At 36.1% G+C, this 24,946-nt stretch overlaps 1 protein-coding gene across 1 annotated transcript in view; it reads right to left on the bottom strand.

The window, feature by feature from the left end:
* Lerp (lysosomal enzyme receptor protein) overlaps nucleotides 1-24,946 on the bottom strand; it is a 178,204-nt gene that overhangs the window by 126,936 nt on the left and 26,322 nt on the right. Inside the window, exons 10-11 of the mRNA XM_017610114.1 lie at nucleotides 12,810-13,282; nucleotides 12,481-12,597 (exon numbers count right to left, since the gene is read on the bottom strand). Of these exons, the coding sequence (XP_017465603.1) occupies nucleotides 12,481-12,597; nucleotides 12,810-13,282 (590 nt within the window). The remainder of the gene's footprint in view (nucleotides 1-12,480; nucleotides 12,598-12,809; nucleotides 13,283-24,946) is intronic.

Raw genomic sequence — 24,946 nt, 5'->3', positions numbered from 1 at the left:
TTGGAATTTTATCTTTGAAACGCCACACTTTTCTTTGAAATCGCTTTATTAGTTCTCGTGCAATAAGCGTTTTTGTGAAGCTCTAAAAATTACAACTACAACATTTGAACATAGCCCCCATACCTTAAGGTAAGACGTATTCTACGTCAAAAAATAAAATATTCCATAATTTTCCATTGCTAGAAAAAAATATTGCACATGTCAAAGAGGATAAATTGGACCCCTATGTCGCAAAACTACATGATTTAAAAGCAGATTTTGAAAAAAGATTTGCCGGTTTGAAATTATTTAAATGTACGCTTGATTACCTCATAAACCTTTTCTTATGTAACATAATTGAGGATTAATTTACGATATCCGAAATACTGCTTTTTAAGAAAAGCAAAGAAGAGTTGGCGTTTTTGGAATTAAAAGAAGATAAGGCACTGGAAATGCAACTTAAAACTTTGCCATTGCTTTAATTCCGGCAACAAGTACCAGATATAAAATATCCGGTTGAAAATTTGGCCAAAGGGATCTTTTGAATTTTTTTAAATATCTATCTTACGTTCATTAGAATAATAATAAAATTAAGGTTTTTCGTTTCTAATAACAATTTTATTTGTTTTTGTTATTTTTTTATGTCCTTATAACAATTATATTCAACAATTTTTACTTGAGCTTTCAAATTATTGTTGTTTTTCCACAATAAGTTTTCATTAAAAAACGGCCCTCAGCTCAGTAAAAATTGTTGGAAATAATAATTTTATTTTAAAATTAAACAGCAAGCATTTCTGCACGCTCAGCCACCACCATACATACGAATTTGTTCTCAAATGTTCAACTTGAATCATATTTCTTACAATCGGCTTATTTATTAACCATGAAAAAACCAAACCATAATTGGTTGCAAAAAAACCATTATGCATTTGGCCCAGTGTAAAAGCTTTTAAAAATACTCGCATGCGCGGATGTCTAAAATTCCACATTCGCAACATCCCTAGTTGGAAGCAATGCACTGCGCTGTGCTGTGCCATGTCGCACATTTTGCGGATTATGGGGTCACAGGGCGTATACGTAACATCGTTGAAGAGAGCAAATTCATACATACATACATATGCACATACATATCTTTCGTTAGTGTGCGTAAGTGTAACAGCATTTTTAAATTGGCCCTTTTATGTACATATTTACATATGTACATATGTATGTATCTATGTGCATGTGTCCCAATGTTCACTTCCCTTTTTCAGAGCCAGCGTTTTATCACTCCGCCCCCTTTACATCGTTATTTGAATTCTTTCACGTTTTTTTTATCCTTTCAGCAACTTTACACTGTTAACTTGTTCGCGCTCATCTGCCTCTACGGATTTCTATAGCAAATATGCCATGCCATACGTGCTTATTTTCATCAAATCAACGATGTTTTGCTCGTGCGAATTTATTGGTGCTGTGAAATTATTTCCACAATTCCAGCGAAAAATTCGGTGAATATTAAAGTTTTTCTTATACTTCGCACTTTAGGTACGACATTGTGTATACAGTATATTTTGCTTTGCTGCCTCTATGCTTAAGTGCACTTTAAGATACCTACCCCAAAATGAGCATCAGAGGCATTATTTTTAACATTTATAAGGAAACTGCTCCGATAGAGGCATTTAGCATACCTGCACATTGGCGATACCTGCCTTAAAAATTGTGCGACTAGTATCAATTATCAAAGAAAGTATTACGTTTACCTGCACTGGCCCTACAATTGCCTAATTTTACAACTTTTTATTTATTTTGTTCATCTCGCCGAACAATGAAAATGGCTATAAATTTATGTAGTTATATAGATAATTAGATACTATTCGGTAAAAATTTCGCTTGCAGTAATTTCTACGTGGTAAGTTCTTCTCCATTATTTGCTTTCATAGGGACTTGGATAACTTCCTCATTGAAGTAGTAAAGAAAATTCGCTTAAGTGCCTTTTTCGGTTAAGTGCACAAGTTTTTCGTGCAAAGAAGGATGTGCAGCTAAGCAAAATATACTGTACCTACATATGTGTGTGCGTGTGTATTTTTGCTTACATCTTTATCTATAAAAAGTTGAATTTTTCGTCTTATGTCAGTTAAATAACTGTTATTATTAGAATACCGAAAGCTGAACACATTGGCTTGTCAGTTTTTTTTCAATTCATATACAAGTATTAGCTCGGCTTAAATTTATACTTTATTTAAATACTTGAAAGGTACAAAATGTGTAACAGAGAAAGCATTTATTCACTTCAATTTGAAAACCTTGGTATGAATAAAGAGAAAGTGGGGTTGCGTAGTAGATATTTCTGTTTGAAAGCTATTTGAGTCTTCCTCCATTTGATATCAAATGGATTTGGATAAATTTATTATTATTTCGGCCTTAAAAAAATATTTGACCAAGTTTATTTGTTATTACTGGACTAAAAGTCCAGAAGTTACAGTTATTATTGGACTTTTTCACGAAAAGTTAAAAAAACAAAAATAATCCAGGTTTCTTGTCCAGGAGATTCTGGGGTCAAAGGAACTTTCTTCTGCGACAATATTTTGTCTCGAACTTTTATAACTTCGAAAAAAATAGCTGTTACTTTCGGTCCCTGATTACAAGTTCATGATATCTCTGATCTTACAATATCTGATAGTGAAATAGTGTCTGCACAACAACAAGTTTGGTAATTTCTTGTTGAGTTGGGTAACTTTTTCAGATAATTTTGGGAACAAATAAATAATCATTGTGGCAACACTGTTCTGTATACTCATAAATATGTTCATTAGACAGTGTGAAACACAACGATTGTTTTTTTTCTTTCGGTCCCATATAAAAATATTTCGCTGTCGGTCACAAAAAAAAAATATTTAAAGACTTCAGCTCTCTATCTTCATTTTCAGTTAGCGCTCGCTAATAAGAATTTTGAATTAAAAAAAATTACTTTGCTACTTTTCAACAAAAATGTATTCCAGTATAACAAGTTCAAGTTTGAGGTAGCCTGGAAAATTTTTTTTGTTGACGATACAGTCATTTTCTTCCATACAAAATTTAATGGACGACTTCTTTAATAATAATAATAGATTGGCGCTTACACATATGTTAGTGTTTGGCCGAGCTTCTCCTCCGATTTGTGGCGTGCGCCTTGATGTTGTCACACAAAGCGGAGGGACCTACAGTTTTACGCCGACTCCGAACGGCGATTGTATTTTTATGAGAAGCTGTTTTTCATGGCAGAAATACACTCGGAGGTTTGCCATTGCCTGCCGAGGGACGACCGCTGTTAAGAAAAAACCTTTTTTCTATATTTTTGCGATGTTGCTTTGACCAGGGTTTGAACCCAGGCATTGTGGAGTGGAAGCGCGCACTGCTTACCACTACACAACAGCGGCCGACGACTTCTTTACATGAAAAAAAACTTTCATTTAACTTATAAAAAATTTGAATCTAATTTTTTAACAGTCTAATTTTTTAACAGGTGGCAACTCTTTAAAAACAAATAAACCTTCTATTTTCCCAAGGTCAAACTTATTACTATGACACTTCATTTTTTTTTATTTCTTCTTTTGAAAGCTAAAAGCCCATACTATTTAATAAAATAATAAAAAATAACCTATTTTTACATATATTTTTTTATTAATTCCATTAAAATTTTGAATTTTTTGAAATTTTTTTTTTAAATTGTTTTTCTGGAATACCGCAGGCACACCCTGTCTTTAATTTTATTCCAAAATTTTAATTTCTGTAATTCTCTTCTATCTAATATGGAAACAAGAAACGTCAAACCAACATTTCATTTCAAAGAATATATTTTTGACGTTTTTTTTGTGAAGAGCTTACGACGCATGGCTATGCTCTTATTAAAATTCTTAGTATAAAATTTGTCGACTTTAGTGGCTTCCTGGCGGCATATAATTAATTTTTTAGGGAAATGTCCGTTTAATTCTTTTTAGTGGATAAATTGTCTTTACAAAAATACCAAACAAGTTCACATTGCAGATAACGAATTTTTCCCACCCACTTAGGCGGCACTGTGCAGCGGTCTATTAACAGGAAAAATATTATCCAAAAATAGTGTGGCCAGACATGAAGTTTTAGTTGAAGCGATTGCAATTTCAATTATGAGTTTATTACTCATTTGTACAATTTTGAATATGAATTTATTTCACTTCTGGATTGGAAATAACGACATATGGTTTTATTTCCGACACAAAATGGAAATAAGATCATATGACCGTCTCCGAGGTGGTCCCATACTAATTTGGTTTAGATCCGATCATTGGATCACGAAGAAATTAACGGTACTCCTAAATTTTTATATGAGAATTGAAGTCGGATGCGTTTTATGCTTAAAAATTACTTGTGTTTTCCATACCAAGCTTCTCTTATTTATTTTATATAAAAATATAGTTCATTCAAAACTCTCAGCAAAAAAATCTCAAAAATCAACGGTAATTTTTAGCGACTTGCAACTTGCCTTTCACTAAAATTTAATGGACTACAAAACTGCATATCCCAAATTTTTCTAAGAAATCGAATAGAAAAATTTTTAATTTTGATAATATTTTATTCGTATTTCTTGCATTTTTCCGAATTCTGTATGAAATTTAAAAGCAAGATACTTGTGCTTTTTGCTTTTAAATTAACTATGTATGTATGTATATCGACTGAGTTAGATCAGGATAGGTCTTCAGTCGTATACATGCGCTGCTATACCAGCTATATGTTCGCTTTTGGCCCATAATATCATCAGCGAAGGTGCCGATGAAAGCGATAAACTTGTGTCAAAATATGTCGACAAATTTTTGATGTCAAAATATGACATAGTGAAAACCAGCCTTTAATGTAGGTAGGTACAAACGTAGAAACGGCTGTAATGTAAGCGCCTTACGAATGCATTTGCATAATACAGTGCAGGTGAATGGAGTGTGAGAGAAGGAAGTATTTATGTATGTATTCGCAATAACAGTTTTGCCGTAGTTTCACTCAAGATTATCTGCTGATTTCATGTAGATATTGATAGCAAATCCCATAGCCGCTAGGCGCCAGCAGCAGCACAACAAACAATCCCCTTTAATGTCGATAATAATGCGCAGCAACAGTAGCACAAATAAAGCAATATTGCAAGATAATAGACAATCTATATCTGTAAGCACAGCAATCGTTGCATCACCCAAGTACTGCAAATCCCTTAAGACGAGCGTTGCCTCCCATCTGAGTGTAACATTGTGCAACGCATTGCCTAAGGGTGCGTTCACACAGAAAGCCGAGCGGCGCCGAGCGAAGCAAGGCGGAACAAAGCGAAGCTACTGGTGTTCACACTAAACGAAATGAAGCGGAGCTTTTCTCATGGACTCGGCTGCAAAGATGCCACCAAATTTCCCGTCAATGAAAAGCTTCAAATATATTTGCTCCATTTTATTCAAAAGATTAGTTGTAAAATTCGTTTTTATTTGAATATTTCGATGGCTGAGTGGAAGATCGACCTATCTTCNCTTTTCAAGAACGCTCTATTTCAGAATTCGTTTGAAAAACGCCCTATCTCAGCTGCCGATTCAAAAACGCCCTACAACAGCATATTTTCAATACATTTTGAAGTGAGATAGGGCATTTTTGAACCGAATTTTGAGATAGGGTGTTTTTCAATAAAATTCTGAAATAGGGCGTTCTTGAAAAATTTTTTGAGATAGAGCGTTTTCGAACTGGCAGCCGAGATAGGTCGATCTTCCACTCAGCTATCGATTTATACATACATACATACATATGTACATTAGACTGCATCACCAAAAAAAGTTGCAGTTTTTCCGTCGGGATTACAAAATTTATTATATTTTAAGGCGTCCACCAAAATATTTCGTAAAATTATTAAGATTTAAGCGAGCTGGACCGATTTGAAAATACCTCCAAAAATTAAGTTTTTTATGAATAAAAATTGTTTCTTAAAGAACTTTTTGAAAAAAGTCCCCTCAGATGGCAAATTATATTAAGCTTAAAAAATCTGCATAAAAATATTTTCAACGGAATCGTAAGAATGAGATTTTTGATGCAGTTTTTTTACTTTTTCAAAGATTGATTTACGAAAAACTTGAATAACTGGGCCAAAACTATTCTTATTTAGACTTATGGGATCTCAGTAGAAAGGTATTTTCACGCTGTTTTTATTTCTGGCCAAAAAACGTCATTTGTGTCCCATATTTTTTCTTCGAGTACCAACACATCTTAATTCAACTTTGAATGACGTTCGTTCCTCCTAACTTTCTCTTGCATCCTTTGAATGAGTTTATTAGCTAGGAAATAAAAAGGGTGAGGAAATACCTTTCCAATGACACCTCTCAAGTCTAAATCGGAAGAGTTTAGGTTCAGTTATTCAAGTTTTTCTTATACCAATCTTTGAAAAAAGTTAAAAAAACAGCATCAAAAATCTCATCATTACGATTCCGTTCAAAATTTTTTTTTTATTTGTTTTAAATATTTTTATGCAGATATTTTAAGCTTAAACCGTTTTGTCATTTGAGAGGATTTTTTCAAAAAAAATCTTTAAGAAACTATTTTTATTCATAAAAAACTCCATTTTTGGAGGTATTTTCAAATCGGTACAGCTCACTTAAATCTTAATATTTTTCCGAAATATTTTGGTGGACGTCTCAAAATATAATAGATTTTATAATTCCTGTGGAAAAATAGTACCGATTTTTTTTTGTATGGGGAGTGATGCAGTCTAATGTACATACATATATCTTGTTTGCAGAAGCGTCATGAAGCTGAAAAAATTAAATAGAAAATTCAAAATCAAAAACTGCTTTGCTTTCAGCTCCAAAACGCTTCTGAAACGGCTTGCTATATGAACACTTTCATATAGCTACAGCAATTTGAAACCGCACTCCGCTCGGACCGGCTTCGGTCGTCTCGGCTCTGCTTTCTGTGTGAACGTACCCTAAGATGTAACCAGTTGCGCGCCGTGCCCTACTTACCCATGGATGTAGATAGCACCGCTCAGCTTCTTTCTATTAAAGATGCCAGACCGAAAGCAAATCGATTTTTTAATCGATTCAAATCAAAATAAAAATAATCGATGAAGAAAGAAATCGTCAAAAAACAGATCGATCTCACAAGATCGATTCATAAAACGCCTTTTACTTAATTGTCTTAATGAAAAAAGACATTATTGTAAGTATATTTTAAAACATGTATTGCTATAACGCTTGCAATATCTAGATTTATTCGAAAGCTATTAGGTAGCTAATAACAATCCGTAAATACCTAAAACCAACTGAGCAGGTTTTTCTATAATAATTTCTACAATATGAACATTCAATAGAAACTTAATAATTTTCTTACCCCTACTTAGGAAAATGGTAACAATTTTCCAAATTTTATTTTTTATCACAAAAGATAAAAAATTTTGTTTTATTTCAACATGAACCGCCATTTTAAAAAAATAATTACAAATTAATACACTAGCCCAATAAAGCATATGTATACAGATATTCTCGCAATACAGATTTTTTTATTTATTTTTTTTTTCATATTCAGCAATAAAAAAACAACAATTTTTTATGTTTTCGGTAATTGCATATTTCACTCCATAATTGCGCTTTTTACAAAAAAATTAAGTATGCAGTTTTGTAGCGCATTTTCTCCATACAAAGTGTGCTCGACAAATTTTTAATACAAATAAAAAATGCCTACCACCGACAAAAAAAAAAAATTCTAAAAATTAACGATATTTTGCAGCCACTTGAAGCTTGCACTTTATTGTGCTAAAACTGCATCCCCGAAATTTTTCTAGAAAATATTGTTAACGTATACACGGCCTCCCACTTGTATGCTTTGAAATACTTTCATTTTTATACCTTTCATGAGCATGAAATGGTATTATAACTTTGGTCCGATGTTTGTAAGTACCAGAACAAAAAGAGATAGACCCATCAAAATGTATACTTATATGATCAGAACGTCGAGCTGAGTTGATTTATCCATGTCCGTCTGTCCGTCTGTCCGTCTGTCCGTCTGTCCGTCTGTCCGTCTGTCTGTCTGTTTGTATGCAATCTAGTCTCTCAGTTTTCGAGATATCCGGATCAAATTTGGTAGGTGGGTGTATTTTTATAATGTATTAATCATTTGTCGGAACCGGAAGAATCGGACCACTATAACATATAGCTCCCATACAACTGATTGTTCAGATATGAGATTTTTCATTATAACTTCTCCATTTATGCAGCTACGAACATGAAATTTTGCAATACTTGCACCCATTATCAACAGAATACTTACAGTGAAAATTACAAAGATCGGGTCACTATAACCTATAGCTCCCATACAACTGATTGTTCAGATATGAGATTTTTCGTTATAACTCCTCCATTTATACAGCTAGGACCATGAAATTTCGCACCATTTTCACTCATTATTAACAGAATACTTACAGTGAAAATAACAAGGATCGGATGACTACAACATATATCTTCCATACATCTGATTGTTCAGATATGGGATTTTACTGTAAAACTCCTTTATTTGAACAGCTAAAACCGATAAATTTCGTAAGATATTTTATAAATAATAATACAAAGTCTACTGAGAAAATCGTCAAAATCTATGCTGTATAAGCTTTATCTCCTATAGCACTGATTGTTCAGATACCAGTTTTTGCGATATATCTCCTTTATGTAGGAAACTAAACCCAATAAATTGTGTTACCGGTTTACATACCGATCACATAGCAGTGAAAATCACTTAGATTGGTGCCATATAAAGTATATCTTCCATACCTCTGATTGTTTAGATGCGATTTTTTATATAAGTATGTAACTCCTCTATCGATGTATGCAGATGTATTCAAAAGCAGTAATCTGTCAAAGTAAAATTTGCAGATGTTCATGAAAGGTATGAAGCCTTCGGCATAGCCGAAGACAGCGCTGCTCTTACTTGTTTCAATATCATTTTGCTCCAATTTGCGCTTTGGCTATCTTTTGTTAAATAAACTAGCGCAAATACTCTAATTTACAGCTAGATGCAATATCCAAGCTCACTTCATTTTTTGTGCTAGCCTCAAATTCAAATTTGATTAAAATTTTTTAGATTCTCTAATGCAATTTTATATGCATCAATAGAGAAAAAATGGCGACTCTCGATTTTTTTTGGATTAACTCACGGATCGAATCGGAACTAAAAAGTCGTCGCTAAAAATCGAATGGGCAGGGCTTAAATAAATCGATTTAAAAACGGCATCCCTACTTTCTCCCTACTTATTAGCAAATCGAGGAGTTATATGGAAATTGTATGCAAAAAGGCAGATTCAGCGTGTCACTAGTGGCAGCAAGACTCAGCCAATTACCTACATACCATAAGTACATACTTAGTTAGTAACAGTTTGTATGCCGCTGCTTCGTCGTTGCTTGCAGCCTAAGCGTTGTGGGTGCTGCGCTTAGCCAGTGCGGGCAATTCACAATTCACGGTTTAGCAAGCACGGCAAGCATGATGAGAGTGCGCATAGCCCAGCTGCAAGTATGCTTGCTGCATTTCGGATTTTGCATTCGGTATTCTTCATTTTCAATGCGTTTCAATCGTTCAGCATTCAGCATTGGATTTGTTTGCAGCATCATTAACACGTAAAGTTGCTTGAAATGCACAAACATAGTACGAACAAAATTGGAAACAGAAACACTCAACTGCACAGTAACTCGTACTCACTCTCGCCCATCCATCCATCCCGTCCTTTAATAGACATCCAGTTGCTTTTCACCCAGTCATTCATCCATTCGTTGCGCTCCAACTCATTTGCTCATTCATTGTGCTGAAACTGTTGAATTTACGGCTCGCATGTGGCTGCGATAATTGGTGTTTGAAGAAGGCTGTTGCTTGCCTCTTTTGCCGAGGTAGATATGTGTATTTATTGCATTATTGTGAAAGGAGGAGGTTATCAATATGGCTGCGGAACAACTTGTATTTATTTTTTGTTAAGCACAGAGTCTCTCGGGCCTCTCACTGAGCCCCTATGGGGCCGAGAAGGCAGTCATTAAAGTCAACCAGACCCACTCCACCTAGGGAGGAAGAAGTCACTTAGTTATATATTCTAAGAATCTGGTCAAACGACCTGTTCTGTGACGGTTCTGTGACACTGCCAGGGAGACAACATTACACCTTCTTCTGCAGTGTATGACTGTTTCAAGCAGCAGGGAGAGGGCATCTTTGGCCAGGAGAGGATCTATTCTGGAATTTAAAGAGTCCCTGGGGCTGACTGAAGTGCTTTTGAGGGCACAATAGACCTATCTACTTGTCGCAGTGTGTCATTTATCTTATCTATCTATGGTCCGCCTATACCAGAGGTTGTTATTGACGAAATGGCTGAGTTGAAGAATGCCGGTCGACGCATGGAATGAGAATCCGTCATGTCAGACAATAACAGCGCTATTGGCCCGCTGTCGAAAGCGGAATCGGACATCAGCATTGGTCCTCTGTTCGATGCAGCATTTCTGAATCAGCCTTCGGCTTTGGACAGCGAGAGGTTATGGTGAAGACCGCTAACGATAAATTTTATTCGGAGTTATCTACAGCACTACAAGGAGGAGGTATTTAATCTCAGCCTGAACTCTTCCTATCTGGTGCAGGTTCTTACAGGAATGTGAGGAGGAAAAAATTGGGATCTGCACTGCATAAGGCTGTATCATACCGCCCAACCGCAAAAGTCTGCGAAAGTATCGAATTGCTGGCTAGCCCATTTTACGAGAGCTGCTTAAGGAAGAAACTATATTCTTAAACTCTCATGCTCGAGGCGTCAAGGTCTAACGTGTGTCCCCAATTAGAATCTTATCGTTTCTTTTAAAAGCGCTTGAAGGACTGATTAATATGCACATAAGAAGCGGAATCTCAAGAGAACGGTGTTCCTCAAACCAGCATGCCTACTGCAAGTGCAAATCGGTAGAGAATCAGCTTTACACACAATTGTAGAGAGCATGGGACCGACCTTCTTGCAAAAGGAAAACGCGGTTGATGCCTTGATCGATTTCAATAACGTCTTGCCTGAGTGAATTGCAAACTCTCTAAATGAAATGGATGGCAAGGTAGACCTAGTAAACAGGACTCTAGCGCTAGAGAAGTACGCCATGAGGGGGAGTCCCATCTCCTCTACGTTGGGCCGTTGTTGTCAATTGATCTGGATGGATCTGATGGAGAACAGTACAAAAGTGGCTTGATGGCTCTATGCAACCATCATTAAATCAGATTTGATATATGGGTTGGTCGTATGGCAGAACGCACTAAATAAATCTATGGTCAAGCCGTTCGAGAGTGCAATGTTCTTACTTGAAATCAGTGGGGAATTTCCGAACATCCCTGAGGTTATCAAATTTGCAATCATAATATCTCCATTCCAAATGCTTTTCAGGGTTCAACTTTTTGCTAATACATATATAACGTACCTATTGCACGTAGTCGTTTTTCAGATAAAAGGCACATACAGTTGTAGGACGCGAAAAAAATTTTTAAATAATCAACATAACTACTAAGACGTATATGGATTTCATTTTAATTTTTCCACCTTTAAACTTTAACTTTAAACATACGCGTTGCTCGTTATATTGACTTTACAAAAAAAAAAATTAAAAGATAATTAACATTTTGTTTTATTTGCAAGAGAACCTCATACCAGTTTTTTTTAATTCAATTTTTATTTGGTGTTTCCAAAATTATGTTAAAAAATGGGGTTCTTCTCTTACGACCTTCTCTGTAAAAAAGGTGGAAGATGAATCGAAATACATATGCTGTAGTAATACAGAAAATATCCTATTCCATTAAATCATGTAAAACCTTGGTCCCCAAACTCTAAAAAAAACAGCGCAGAAAAATGAACAAAACAAGTGTAAAATTCACTGTTCGATTTATCGAACATTCGGCCGATATGCGTTTAGTTTTATTAACACCTGCCAATTCTCTTCTCATAAGCTTCCGCACAATTCTGTTAATCGCATGCCGTTGATGAATTTAAACCCACATTTCAGACATGCTAGCTGTTTGTTGTTGTTGTTTTACATTAGGTTACGGCTGCATTTATGTATATGTACATATTTACTGCAACCACTTGTCGATGTGATCAACGATTTCATAAGTGATTGCATAATTAAAATGACAATATCCCAATAGAAATAGGGAAGGCTAGATGTAAAATCAAAATCGGTGTGCAAATTAAAAATGCAGCAACATCCGCTCATCAACACTGCAGTGCGGTACGGCACTACGACACGATACGGTGCCGCACAATACGGGTTAGCACGGCACAATGGACCGTAAAAGCAAATTGTAGTGGTGTCGTTTTTAATTAATTCCCACAAGGAATTCCCAAGGATACTTCAATATGCAAGCTGCAAATGCGGCAAAAGCGACGACCGCCTGCCTAGCCTTGAACATCAACAACAACTTGTTTTACGTGCCACTAAATTTAGTAGTGAAAATTTGAAAGAACAAAAAAAATACTATAATACGTATAAGCTCTGCGCTCACCTGCTCCTCCTCCGGTGTCGATGACGATGAATCCACTCTAGCCATGCAAGCTGCAGAGCCACCCTGGCAACCCAAACCAAATTTCGGCACCAACGGACGGCAGACATTCAAAAAGAACTGCAAAAGCAGAATAAGAAGCAGAAGAGAGACATTTAAAACTTGTTGGAATGAAAATGAAATGCAAATGTGTTGAGCTGCTGCAACTAAGTGCAGAAGACATTATTTGACAAGCAAATGCTGCTACAGCAGCACAACGATAACGGCAACGACAGCTGCTAACACAAAAACACACAGCTACACACACACAAATACAAATGAAGGCCTCTCACCTTAGTGGATTTGGGCACTTGTTGTTCCGTTATTGATGCGGTATTAATTTTGGCCTCATAGTTATCGGTTGCACTAATCAACGGCGTCAAATCGACCCACTCCTCACCGGTGCCATCCTCCGAATGATCAACATAGACTTTAACTTTGCAGTTAATCTGCTCTTGACAGGCCAATGGCGTTTGAACGTGAATTAGTAGTTGGCAATTCTTATTTTCAATTATTTTCGCATTCATGGCAATGTCGCCGGCTTTTGTGCTGTTTCCACTGCTGGTGCCACTGCTGTCCATAGTCTTATTGTCCTTTGTGGCATTGTTTGCGCAGACAAACTCAATTTTCGTCGACCATTTCGTTTGGTCATCACATTGCGCTCCATCGGTGTATAGCAGATACGGTGAACCGGAATGATTAAAACGCAATTGCGAGTTGATTTGACCCAGAGTAGTGGTTTGTGTGCCCTCCATAAGGCAAGCACCTAGCGGATGATGAAATTTGGGAAATAATTAAAGCTTTTTAGTAGATGTAAATTATTGTTTAATTTGAAAGTTTAATTTAAGTTTAAGAATATTGATGCACAGATATATTGTTTTTATTTGAATAAACGGTTTGCAAATTAAATTTGTGTTTTTTTTTTCATAATAGGAGTGGTGACCAAATGAATCAGCAAAAAAAATAGATATCTAAATCAACTTTGAGCATTCCAAATCAATTTTGGGTTCAACAAATTCTTCCATATCTCGAGCCTGGGTGAAAACATGAAGCGCGAGTCTACTTCTTGCTCACTTGCCATGGATATGAATATTGGAAAAAAACTTACATGATCTACCAATGGCGTATGAACCAATTAGCCTCGGCTCCTCTTTAATCACAGTTTGACAATCTTAAAATACGACGATCAGTGTAAGGTATAGGAAAAAATGGACGAAATCAAATATCTCGAGAACCAGAAGAGATAGCAAAATAAATGTAAGAATATTTTTAAACTTTTGATATGCAGAATCCAGGAAAGACAGTCTAAAAAAATAACATTGACCTTTGAAATTACCTTCAAATATAGTAATTTGCAAACCAGTATGCAAAGTTTTAAAAACATATTTTTACTATTCGTGCATCAGGAAATGGATTTTCAGGGTCACAAGAGTCGAAAAACGCATTATAATTTTTTTTAAAGCTCATTACTACTTGTGTTTTTTTGTTAGTAAAAAAGAACAAAAGTTTTGAGTTTTCAAATACCGTTACATTTATTGTGCTATCTCTTCTCGTTCTCGAGATATTTGATTTTGTTCTTTTTTTTACAAAATCGGTGCCCTGCTCTGGTGGCCCGTACCATCAATATAGTAGTTAGTAAACTAAGAAGCATAAAAAGGGCAGCAGGAACAGAAGTAACGGTTGCACTAAGATTCTGGCCGACAGAAGCTCAACCTAATCCTTATCAATATTCACAGGAAAAAGTGGCTATGAGCGGGGAAGTTGGCACTTCAGACATGGGTATCTAATTAAATAAATTCAATTAGGAAGGACGACAGACTATATGGTAGACAATATAGGTTTCAGATATAGCAAACACGTGCTATTCTCATCCAAAAGAGAATGTAGAAGAGACCGAGTGGCCGAATCCAAACATGGATTCAAGATGGACTGCAGGTTACAAGCGTCTTCTAACCGGAAGTTCTAAGTATCCTGGAAGGTTGTACAATTTTAGATAGTACGAGTCGGGTACCAAAAAACACTGCCACATATTCTGACAGCCAGACGTCGCTATTGACACAGGGATTTGTGTGGCCGGCATTGATCTAAACTGTTAAATTGAAGCGTCAGGCAATAAGCTGTGAGCAAATTGGCTAAGAAAAATCTTGATATGGCAAAATCTCTAAACAAGGATCAGCTACGATTTTGGGTTTAAGGATTTTTCAACTCCTTAAAAAGAACACCTTTCGTTGGTCAAATGAAACACCATTTTCGTAAAACCTAAAACTGCTTGAAGCTCACAATGCACTACAGCATTGGTTTGTTACGATCAAATTACTTCACATAAATCAATCAAGCTTGAGAAGGGATGACAGTTCCACGTTACATCATAAATCAAGTGCTTTTAGACTCGCTTTCATAATTTCTATAGATACTCGATTAGCATGCGTACGTACTTTTTGTACTTGATTTCGAAATAAATGGTTGCATACCTTTAGGCATTATTTTGAAAAATTTCCTCAACAGTGGCAGCCAAAATAAATTGCCAGTATGTTTTGTCTTCATTTGGTTCTTTCTTGATTCATAATAAATTATCTCATTTCTATTTAATTTAGTGGCAGATGTTGCAAGGCGAAATAACCTGATTTGCTTATAAATTACAAATGAGCCGTAAATTGCGGTAATGTAAACACGCTTTGACCTAACCTAACATAAACCACCAACTCGCTGACAAATTGTGGGCAGGAAGGGCCTACTCAACTCACTTTCAAAGGATTTATTTTGCTGGAACATTTTTTTTTAATGCTGTTTCCGAAGCGGAAGTGATGTAAATTTTGTTGGAAATTATAAAAAATAAAAATTAGAAACAAATCCTTACATGCGCTTGTACAAATTTATGTATATTTAATTACTTTTGAGAACATGTCAAAATCCATTAAAATTTAACAGATAAAGTGTCAAATGAATGCTATTTAAACTTGTTCGATTTACGGTTTACAAGTTTCTAAACTAGAATTTCAAACAAACAATCAGATACTTTTAACATATTTACAAATATACATACATACATATATGTAACTCCACTCCCCCACTGACTGTCACTTTAACTCCTCCCAATAGTCACTAACTCAGACAACACTCAATTTATTTCAATTGCTTGAATTTGATTGAGTGCTGGTTGGTTGTCTGGCCGACACCAACTGCTTGTTAAGCCACCCCCCATATTCCCCATATTCTCTCCTTCCCAACAAATACATCCGAATTACTCCACTTCGCACGATGTAGCCCACTTGAAGGTTGTCTCTTCTAAATACACGCAAGCACAGCAATATACAGGCTTATGTATGTATATAAATTACTCTGTAAGAAATCTGAAATTAGGTATTTCGTAACTAATTTAAAGGGAAGCCGAATTTTATTTTTTAAGCCCAATTTCTTTAAATACTTAATAGTTATCTTCTAAGGTTTTTATTTATTCAGATTCCAAAAAACACCCCCAACAACTAAAATAAACCTTTTAAATTCGCCAAGAAAAATTTCTTATTGAAAAAATTAAAGCTACTTTAAAATAAAATACATATAAATAGAAAAAAATATTGTCCCAAAAACAAGACCAACTGGCATTCGATTTTGTGTATTTTGCTTTCGCTCTTAAAACTTTTAAATTATTCGATCCTAGAGTTCTGTTTAAAGGTATCTAATAGTCCGATCTAAATAAACATCTCTATCTTCAAGAAGCGTCATAACCGACGACATTATTCTAGGTCAAGGAAATTCTGGAAATAAGACATTAGTACTCACTAATAAAATTTTCGGGATTACCGTAGTTTTGCGAGCGAAAATCTTGATTTAAAACATATATGTCTTTTTAGTGTATATTAGACCATACCAGAAAAAGTTCTTAAAGTATTTTTGCAAGGCAATTTTGCTGAACGTAGGGGTCGCCTCTTGTTATTTTTCGAAATATCTTCGGCATTTACGGTCGGATCTTAAAGTATGATATATCAATGTTCTTGCCTCGAGGAAAAAATTGCTTAGTTCCAAAGCTCATTATCTCGGGGTACTTGAGGTACTTACCCACCAAATCTCAGTTCCTACCATTCTAATGTCAGTAAAATTAAAGCTCACCAAAAATCATTAACCTTTGCTAAAAAAGTTTTTTGATTATTCCAAAAGAGCTACGAGTATTTAAAAAAAAACGTTATTGTTAAATATAGTAGGTGTCACAAAAAACGTAAAATCCGAAAAAAAATGTTGTTTCGAAATATACATACATATATACATTTTCCTCTGAAATATTCCCGACTGCACAACTTGAAACCAAATGTTCAAGAGTTTGTTAATTTTTTCTCACAGGGTAATGACCGCATGCAAAAGCGACTGAATCAATTCTAGTGATGTTGCGGAATCGAAAATAAATTGACTGTCAACTAAATTGATAAATGACAATGTAGATTTGTTACACGTACATAGATTTAGAGTGCGACTCATGGTGTGGCACGTTATGATGGCTGCCGGCGCGGTGTGTTCGGGTTTAGAGGACTTACCAGCTACACGGCAAATGGTTTTTTTATAAAACCAATGCAGTGCGCCTAGATATAGTGTGATTTACATATAAATACTTATGTACGTGCATACATTCCTAACGTTAGGTGTGCTTCGGTTAGGACAAAGTTGGTAGTGGGCAAATAAAGAGCGACTTGTTACGCCTGAATTTTATGAATGGGTTTGCAGCTCCTCAATAGGAGATCTAATTGAATTTTTGTTCAACTTGATGGCCTAAAGTTGATAAAGGAATGATAGAGAAATGAAATTTAAGCTCTAACAATTACATACATTTATATATTTTCATTGCTTAAGGCTACTAGAACCTTATTAGAGAATGGTATTTCTTACAAAATGACAAGTTTTTTAGTAACGGTATCTTGGCCAACAGAAGCTGGGGTGGAAAAGTCGACTCTGACTTTAGTCAAGAATCTACTATTTGCTGGAAATACGCGAGAACAAAATGTGTGCTTAAAGGTCAGATAAATTGTAAAACCTACTTGAGAAAATGGCATTTAGTCTTTGGTGGTAACTTAATTACCTAATTTGTAAGTTTTAGTATCCTCTTACAGTAGTGTAGACCCAATGTAATTGAATTTATCAGTATTATAGCGTATTATGGCAATACTGCCACTTCAATTATGTAACATTCAAAATATGGCAATCAAATATTTAATTAAACGGCGTTCAGCAGCGAGCGTTCAATACTACACAAAATTTTATAATGAAGATAAATCAGTCAATGAATATACTTATGTATGTGGTTTTCTGAATTATTTAATTTCAAATTTCAATGCCGAACCACGTGCAATTAATTGATAAAATATTTTTTTTTTTAATTATTAAAAATAATAATTTTGTGTTCATTCCTTAATAATATTTTTTTTTTATTTAAAAAAATGCAATTTAAGCAATAAAGTCCAATATCAGGGGTGATTAATCGAATTTAAGAATCCAAAACTTGTCTATTCTGAAGTCAATAATCGATTCTGCGCGCTCTTTTTCCATCCCTGGTTCTGACAGTTCTACTCTGTTATTATTATTATACTTTTTATAGAAAATTCAGCCGCTACCAGACCAAAGGAGTTACGGGCTTTAGTTTGCCGGAGATATGGTGCATTCGAAAACGGGCAAAGAAAATTACTAAAAACTCGCGCGTGCTTTCACCGGACACTGACCCATGGATGGGTGGGTATACAATTCCACGGCAGCTTTTCCTTCGCCGGGCACTTGCAAAAGTAAGGTTTAAGACACTTTTCCGGAGGTGGCATGCTTTATACCGTTTCCCTTAAGCCTATATTAGACATCTTTCTAACGCACTCGTCCACTTCCTCATTTATCGGAATATAACCGTGTCCAGGAGCCCAGTATAGCTTAACTATTCTGGCTATGAAAGCTCTTTTCTGTCTTTCGAAAAATCAACCGAAAGATCTTCTAACGAGCAGGTTTTAAAGTTATTCTGTTTGCTTTTTAGCAATAAGCTTTCTCAATAATTAATTAATTACAAAACAAAATAATTTTCTTTTTAAAGCAATGACAGCTAAAAATTAAATTTAAGAAAAAATACAAATATTTTAAAAAATTAAATTAGTTTCTAGGAGTTAAGTGAAATACAAGATTTATTTCTTTTTTAAAAACTAAAATAACATTACATTGAAAGAGAAAAGTGCATAAAATAGGTTTCTAAAAATTAAATTAAATTCAAAAACTATATATTTTTCATTTTAAAGCATAGTATCCAGCTCTCAAGAAAAATAAAATTTTTTTATAAAAAACTCGCTCATGAAATGAAAGCGAAATTTTCTTCTATCAAAACTGTTTAAATCAGTTTGCAGCTCTCAAGAAAAAATGTTCGTATATTTATTTATTCAAGAGAGTTTACAGCAAAGACAAAGTACTTTTTCAAGCAAACATAGATAATGAAAAATATTTTTTATGATTGTTCTTCAGAGCTGGAAACTATGCTTTAAACACAAAAAAAAACTACCGACTTCAATACTCACAAACAAATTTAGTAGTAGGTACAATTAATTTTTTCAAGATTCAATGTTCGGAACTAAACCAACCCTTGAGTTACCCCCTTTCCGATAAAAAAAAAAAATAATTATTGAAAACGGTTCACGTGGTCCAAAGTTATCCGGTAACATAAATAAAAAATATTCGGATGAATTGATACCCTTCGTTCTTTTTTTTTGAAGTCATAAAAAAGAAAAACAATGAAATATACATTAAAAAAAAAAAACAAAAATTCAGCAGCCCGAGGGTCCGAACCTCTAGGATCTCTCGAATGGCACGCTAGTGCTTTGCTCTCTCGGCCATTGGCAATAGTGGAGCATTGCGAGAGAAATGATACACATATCCATTTGAAACAAGCTCACGTACTTTCTGTCCTTAGAGCTTTTCATCGTGAAAGTTGGCAAAGAAGCTTTTTTTGTAAGACTTTCTTACAAAAGACTTCCAACTATTTAAATATCTCTTACGTCTAGTAGCTATGTACATATGTATGCATATTTTGGAAATCGACCAATCGAGCGCTTGTGTGCATTGCGAATTTCTTCCACGGAAAATCGGTGTCAAACCAAACGACTACCATTAGGAATCTTCCAAAAAAACAAGGACATTATTACGCTTCAAACACAGATGTTGTGAAGTCATTAACCAACGGTTATTTCCGCAAAGTAAGATAACAAAACTGTGGGAAAATTTGCAACCAGGTAGACGCATTATACATGTATGTATGTATGTATGCATGTGCGTGCATCGACGTCAGGGATATAAGCGCCGCAGATCATTAGCAGGTAATGAAGTAAGATCAATACTGTTTCGTATAAATTAGGCACAATTGCAGTTGTTTGAAGCAGTTTCACAAATATCAACAGCGGGTGCGCTACCACTGCAAAGAGGAAAAGATTAAAATAAATTTGTACGAGTTGCATAAAAATACATACACAGCACTTTGATAAAAGCCATGCGTTATTTAAAGCAATCTACGTTATTTAGCGCACACTTGCGTTTTCACACACTTCTCTTGGTACTGGTGAAACAGCTAGCATTCGTGAACGCCATCTTTACAACAGACGATTGCAAGGCGATAAGCAGCAATTTCTACTGTCAATGTTCAAAGGAACCAGCGCGCTTCGAAATTGAATGCGCCTCCCCGAAATCCAATGGCAAGTTCAATTTACACATTGGCCCAGGCAAAAGTGTGAAGATCGAATGTGACGACACCAAAGCGGATGAGTACGAAATATTGCCCTCACTGGCAATCGGACATAGCAAAATCGTGCAAATTCAACATTGCCCGCTACCCGAAGATAAGCCAATAGCTGAGCTGCTAGCGCATTTGGGTATTCTACGTGTCAATTATCTTACGCTCGCAATTAACGAAGAAAGCACCAATATAACGCTGCAACATCTGGTCGGCCTTAAGGATTTACAGCACTTAAAGCTGAGTTCAAAGTCATTAAATTACCTGCCCGATAATTTATTTCAAAACTTAAGCAATCTGGTATGGCTGGATTTGCGCTCGAACAACTTTACGCTGAGCGAGAAATTATTTGAAACACTGCGAAATTTAACATTTCTTGATTTGGGGCACAACTTTTTGGAGCGTCTGCCCGAAGGTGTCTTCAAAAATCAGCATAAGTTGCAGCGTCTCAACCTCTGGAGCAATCGGTTGCACAGTCTTACAAAAGAAGCTTTTCGTGGCACGTGCGCACTGGTGATGTTGGATCTTAGTACTAATGAATTAGAGACTTTAGACCGTGATGTTTTCTCACTACTCAGCAATTTAAGAAGCTTGGATCTCAATATGAATCGTATACGCGAACTACCGACGGCATTATTTGCGTCTAACAAGCAGCTCACTGAATTTAGACTCATCAACAATAGAGTGCCGCTGCAGAGTCTGCCACCTGGGTTATTCGCGAATTTGCCCGTCTTGGAGGAGGTACGTTTAAGTTGCGGTTTGGTGCAAGTACCCATGGACCTGTTCGCCAATTCGTCAAAGCTGGCAAATCTTACACTGAAGCATAACACGCTTACAACGTTGCCGGAGAATTTGCTCAAAGACCAGTCAGATCTCTATGATCTCGATCTATCGCACAATCATTTGCAAATGCTACCTGATGCGCTCTTTGAAAACACAAAGCATATTGTCGAACTGAGGTTATCGCATAATCAACTTACGCAGATTTCAAGGTAAGTGAAGTTGCAAAGGAAATTCCAAAAAATTTGTGTGAAATAAAAATTAATGCTCCCTCCTTTATTTGCAGTAAATTGCTCAATCCGTTGGTCAATCTCGAGCTTTTACAACTCGACAACAACAACTTGTTTAGCATCAGCTTTGACGCTTTTCGGGACACAGCCAATTTGAAATTTCTTAACTTGAAAAATAACCAAAACGACTTGGCGGCGGACGCCAACGGCCTCGTAGACGAGAGCACCTCACCTTTTCGATTTCTATTTAAGCTGCAAGAACTCAACCTACGCAACAACTCGATAATGTATCTGCACAAGGATTGGAAAACACAGCTGCTCGAACTGCGCAAACTCGATCTCAGCTACAACAACATTCGCGCCTTTGCAGACCACGACTTGCGATTCCTCAGTAAAAATGTGATTCAAGTTAACCTCACGCACAACCTCATCGAGGAAATCAATTTCAATAACATCAACAGCATGGATTTTGCCAACGAAGCTCATCCGATTCTCATCGATCTAAATGACAATCCACTCTACTGCGATTGCATGCTGCTACACTTTCTACAGTACGTCTTCGGCGAATTCAAGGATAAAATACGAAATAAAATCGAAATCTTAACAAATAACTTGAGCTGCGACGGACCGCCAGCATTGAAGGAGAAAGAAGTGATTGATCTCAGCTACATGGAGTTAGTTTGCCCTTTGGATGACCAACTCACGCAGGATAAGCTATGTCCACGCGATTGCGAATGCCTGGTGCGACCCTTTGATCTGATGCTTTTGATGAACTGCTCCCATAGCAACATGACGCAGTGGCCGCAATTGCCACGCGTACGAATACTGCGAGGCATAGAGCTAAATGTGGAACATAATAAGCTCGCGAGTTTGCCACTGAACACCACACCAGGCTATGCCGATGTAATGGCGCTCTATGCCGCCGGCAATCAACTGCGCCGCATCGAAGTTAGTAATCTGCCGAAGAATTTGGAATACTTGGATGTGCGGCATAATCTGTTGCAGCATATGAACGCGAGTGTATTGGATTTGCTCAACAGTAGCATCAACATGCAGGCAGTTTTCCTCGCGCACAACCCTTGGATTTGTGATTGTAAAGCGCAGGCGCTGCTGGAGTTCACGCGAAGTGTATCGGTGCGACAGAAACTCGCCGCACAAGATTTTCGTCACATGCGCTGCACAATGAGTGAATCAAACAAAATTAGTAATTTCAAATTTGCGGATATTTCCCTGCGCACAGCGTGTCCCCGTGAGCGAAATTTGCTTGGCATCATCGCCTTGATAATGGCACTAATAGTACTCATGATCGGTATCTGCGCTACACTTTACCACAAATACAAAAAACGGCTTCGATTGTATTTGCAACAACATAAAATGTGCCTATGCTGTGTCGGTCCAAATAAAAAGGTGGATGCTGATATGAAATATGATGCTTTTGTCTCCTATGCACATCTGGACGAGCACTTCATCGTTGAGCAGCTGATATCCGAACTTGAGAGTGGTCCAATCCCGGTCAGATTATGTCTTCAGCGACGAGACTGGATTGTTGGGGAATGTTTCACACAACAGGTCATACGTTCAGTGAGTAAGTCGCGCCGCACCATAGTGGTGCTGACGCAAAATTTTGTAAAGACTTGGGCAGATATGGAATTTCGCATAGCACACAAATCGGCGCTGGCTTCAAGGCGTAATCGTTTGATAGTTATAGTCTACAGCGATATAGATGACATCGAAAGTCTGGACAAAGAACTAAAAGCTTTGCTTAAAACGAACACCTATATCAAATGGGGCGAGCCGCTTTTCTGGAACAATTTACGTGCTGCTTTGCCGCAGGAGACCTGTGCAGAACAATTGGAAATGGAAAGGTCTAAACTAGAGATGGTGGTAGCTTAAAGAACTTTTATCTTTTTCGTACACAATGGATATGCATATATATGTAAAATTATAAAGAATTTGCTGTGACAACTAACTTAAATAAGAACAATGATTTGGAAATATAAAACGTTGAGAAAATCCGTTTCATTATCTAAAACTTTAAGACACTTTGCCATTTATTTCGCACAATTGGTTGACGAAATTAGAAAATGCATCCAAACAGCTTCTGTAAGGCTTACGTATTTTCTGCTACATAAATATTACGAAGTCATTCAAGTGTAAAAATTAAACCCAAAATTTTCCCAAGGTAGGCTGAAGTGGTTCTGAAAAAGTCGTGAACATGTCCCGAAGGAATCTCGAACATGTCTTAATACGAAAATGGTTCCTTACTAGTCCTAAAATTATCCCAAATTAGTCCCGAAATGTTCCTCAAATAGTGTTGAACCAGTCTCAAAATGGTCCTGAACTAGCCCCGGAATGAGCCCGGAACTAGTTCCGAAATAGTCCTGAACTAGAGTCAAATGGTCGTGAACTTATCCCGAAATGATCTTGAACCAGTCCCAAAGTGATCCTGAACAAGTCCCAAAATAGTCCTGAAATTGTCCTGAACAGGTCTCGAAACGGTCCGAAATTATCCCGAACAAGTCCCGAACTAGTGCCGAAATGATCTAAAACTGGTCAACGCGACCTCTTAGCCACTGGAAACATGCAGTTTATTATAGAAAAATTTAATGTTCTATAAAACCCCAAATTTTTCCAAAAACTTAAATTTTTGTGAATTTTTTTTTTAACATTACAAATTTTTCTTGTGAACTTTTTTCCCCCGATTTGTGGATTTGGCAAAGAAGGTGTTTAAGTGTATCTTTAATATTGACTTCAGGAAATTTTTTACTTTGCACTTGCTCTACCTAAGCTGCGTGGGATGGTGTAAATTTGGACAGTGCGTCTGCAGATATTAAAATCACCTTCCTGGATGGGCAGCGCTTTCTCTTGATGTACAAATGCATGTACAAAGCATTAGCGCTCACAATGGGTGGGTTTTGAGTTCAAACAACCCCTCTAAAGCTAATAACCTCAACTACGAACTGTATCTTAAAGAAAAATCACAAACAATTTTTTTTATTACTTCTGTTGCTTGAAAAAGCACTTTACTTTTGTTATAAATTTTCTTGAAGAAATAAATTACGAGCACTTTTTTCTTGAGAGCTGCAAACTGGTTTAAAAAATTTTGTTAGAAAAAAATTTCTTTTCCATTTCTTGTGTGTCTTTTTGTGTGAATTTTTCGTTTTTCTTGAGAGCTCTTAAAAGTTTACCTGCGAATGAAAACATTGTCCTAAAAATATGCAATGCATACTCGCATACTATTGTTTTTTTTTTACACTTTACAGCCTAAAATAGTTTACCACTGATATGTACTTAACAAAGATTCAAAGATTTAATTTGCCAACTTCGAAGTCATTCCCACCAAAATGAGCAAGATAATAAAAATACGAGTTCAGTTAATTTTTTTCGGTATCCGAAATATTAAAAAATGAGGCAATTGTGTAAAATCACCATCTGCATAGACAACCACAAAATTAAAAAATAGTTCCACAACTAGAAGTGTCTAGGAACTTGTAGGTATCCGTTGCAGGTCGAGCTCTGTGGAATACAGCAAATACATTTTCTAAACCTAATGGGGAGGTTGGTATACCGATGGATCACAAAACTTGAAATTGGGAAAATTGAAGTTGGTAGAATTAGGCCGAACTTCAAAACATCTATAACAATCGATAGATAGAAAAAGTCTATAGAAGTAGTAGGCGAACTTAAA

Source organism: Rhagoletis zephyria, unplaced genomic scaffold (assembly GCF_001687245.7).
Source record: "Rhagoletis zephyria isolate East Lansing unplaced genomic scaffold, Rhagoletis_zephyria_1.1 Rzeph_scaffold_00282, whole genome shotgun sequence".
Taxonomy (NCBI): Eukaryota; Metazoa; Arthropoda; class Insecta; order Diptera; family Tephritidae; genus Rhagoletis; species Rhagoletis zephyria.
This window is presented reverse-complemented; position numbering and strand designations above follow the sequence as displayed.